The sequence below is a fragment of the Cynocephalus volans genome, chromosome 4 (assembly GCF_027409185.1).
Source record: "Cynocephalus volans isolate mCynVol1 chromosome 4, mCynVol1.pri, whole genome shotgun sequence".
Classification (NCBI taxonomy): domain Eukaryota; kingdom Metazoa; phylum Chordata; class Mammalia; order Dermoptera; family Cynocephalidae; genus Cynocephalus; species Cynocephalus volans.
In genome coordinates, this window is record NC_084463.1 from 150,383,152 (window position 1) to 150,385,099 (window position 1,948).

At 34.0% G+C, this 1,948-nt stretch overlaps 1 protein-coding gene across 1 annotated transcript; it reads right to left on the bottom strand.

Annotated features, from left to right (window-relative positions):
• Positions 1 to 637: 637 nt before the first annotated feature.
• LOC134376554 (olfactory receptor 10AG1-like) lies at positions 638 to 1,618 on the bottom strand. The gene has a single exon (XM_063095060.1). It carries the CDS (start codon positions 1,616 to 1,618, stop codon positions 638 to 640), a length of 981 nt encoding a protein of 326 aa, XP_062951130.1.
• Positions 1,619 to 1,948: the final 330 nt, after the last annotated feature.

The following is a 1,948-nucleotide window of genomic DNA, read 5'->3' on the forward strand; positions in this document are numbered from 1 at the left end:
TTTTAATAATATGTTAACATGTTAAAAATTTTAAATATAGGTATACAGCTAATCACATGGCTAAACGAAGAGTCAGTGTGGGAGAGGACAACAAAAAACGCATGGATATAAGAAACAAAAATTGGGATTATTACCGGGTAGGTGTAACATGTTCTTGTTAATGACTGCATAATTATTATTGCATTTATGTGTATTTATTAAAGCAGTTCTCAATGTAAGCATTCACTTTTGCTTTTTTCTTTGCTAGACAACTAATGTTACAATACACATTATATTGCATAATTATTATTTGCATCTGTCTTTTTTGTATACATTATATTCTTATGTATTTAGGCTTTTATTTCTATTGGATAATTATTTAGTAATGACTTTGTAGGCTTTAAGGATGTTTTGTTTCTTTAATAGAGAAAGTTAAAATATTCCCTAGAAGTGCTTCAACGAAAGAATGGAAAATGGTCTAATTTCAGTTACAGGGCCCACTATAAATTATATTATATCTTTAGATGTAGTGCATTTCTAAATAAAATAAAAAAATTCATAACTTTGAGGATATGAGTCCATTAAAATAAAATTAAATCAATTAAATCTTTATAAAAATTAAAAATGTAATGTAATAATTTATGATATGTTAAGTGTCTCACCATGCTAACGATTTGGGAAGTAACTTTTTCAGAGCCTGTGTGACATCTTTGTTCCGCAGACTGTATATCATGGGATAAAACATTGGGATCAAAATGGTGTAAAAAAGAGAGAGCAGTTTGTCTGTTCCCTCATACTGAATGGATTTGGGTTTTAAATAGGTGATAGTGGCTGATCCATAAAATAAAACTACAACTATGAGGTGAGAAGAACAAGTGGAAAAAGCTTTGCTCCGTCCTGTGTTTGATGGCAATTTCAGGATGGTTGAGATAATTCTAGTATAGGACCCCAGTATGAACATAAAGGGAACAGTGATAAGCAATACAGCAAATATGTACACCACCATCTCATTCATAAAGATGTCTCCACAGGCCAGCTTGAGCATTGGGGGAATGTCACAGAAGAAGTGATTGATTTGGTTAGAGTCACAAAAGGGCAGAGAGAAAATCTGACACGTTTGGCCTATCTGCACTGGAATTCCACTGATCCATGAACCAACCACCAGCTGGATACAGGCTTTGTGGTTCATCACTAGAGAATAGTGCAGAGGGTTACAAATGGCCACGTAGCGATCATAGGCCATCACCGCCAAGAGCAGGGACTCTGTGACTCCCAGCATAAGAGCAAAGCACATTTGTGTAGCACAGGCAACTAAAGAAATATCTCCTTCCTGGGTCCAAAGATCCATGAGCATTCTAGGAAGAGTGACAGAAACATAACAGATTTCTAGGAAAGAAAAATTGCTGATAAAAAAATACATGGGGGTTTGAAGAGTAGGCTCTATTCTTGTCATTAAAATTATGATGCCATTTCCCAATAGGATGATCACGTACATGACTAAGAATACCCCAAAAAGAAACCTGTGAAATTCGGGAATATCAGAAAAACCCAAGAGAACAAATTCCATCACTGTAGTGAGATTTGTTTCTGTAATTTTTAATTTGTTTTCTCTCTGTGGATTTACATTTCTTGGCTGCATTTTTGACTTTAATAATTAAATTGGGACACGTGTTTTGTTTTTTGTAATTTCTCAGTTTCTTTCTGAGACTTGCATTCTGTGATTCTGAGAGATTTGATGTGAAACCAGGAGCAATGAACTTATCTGCAACGGGAAAAAAATCAACAAATAGACAATTGATTTATAATGTTAGATTTGCATTCTAATCATACCAATAAGATCCATATAGCTATACATTTTATTCAACTTACAATACCATAGGTATAGTGCAAATGAGCTTTTTCTTCCAGATAAATATAGAATCATTATTTCTTTTCCGCTTCCTCCCCCTTTCTTCATCCGAAGGTAAAA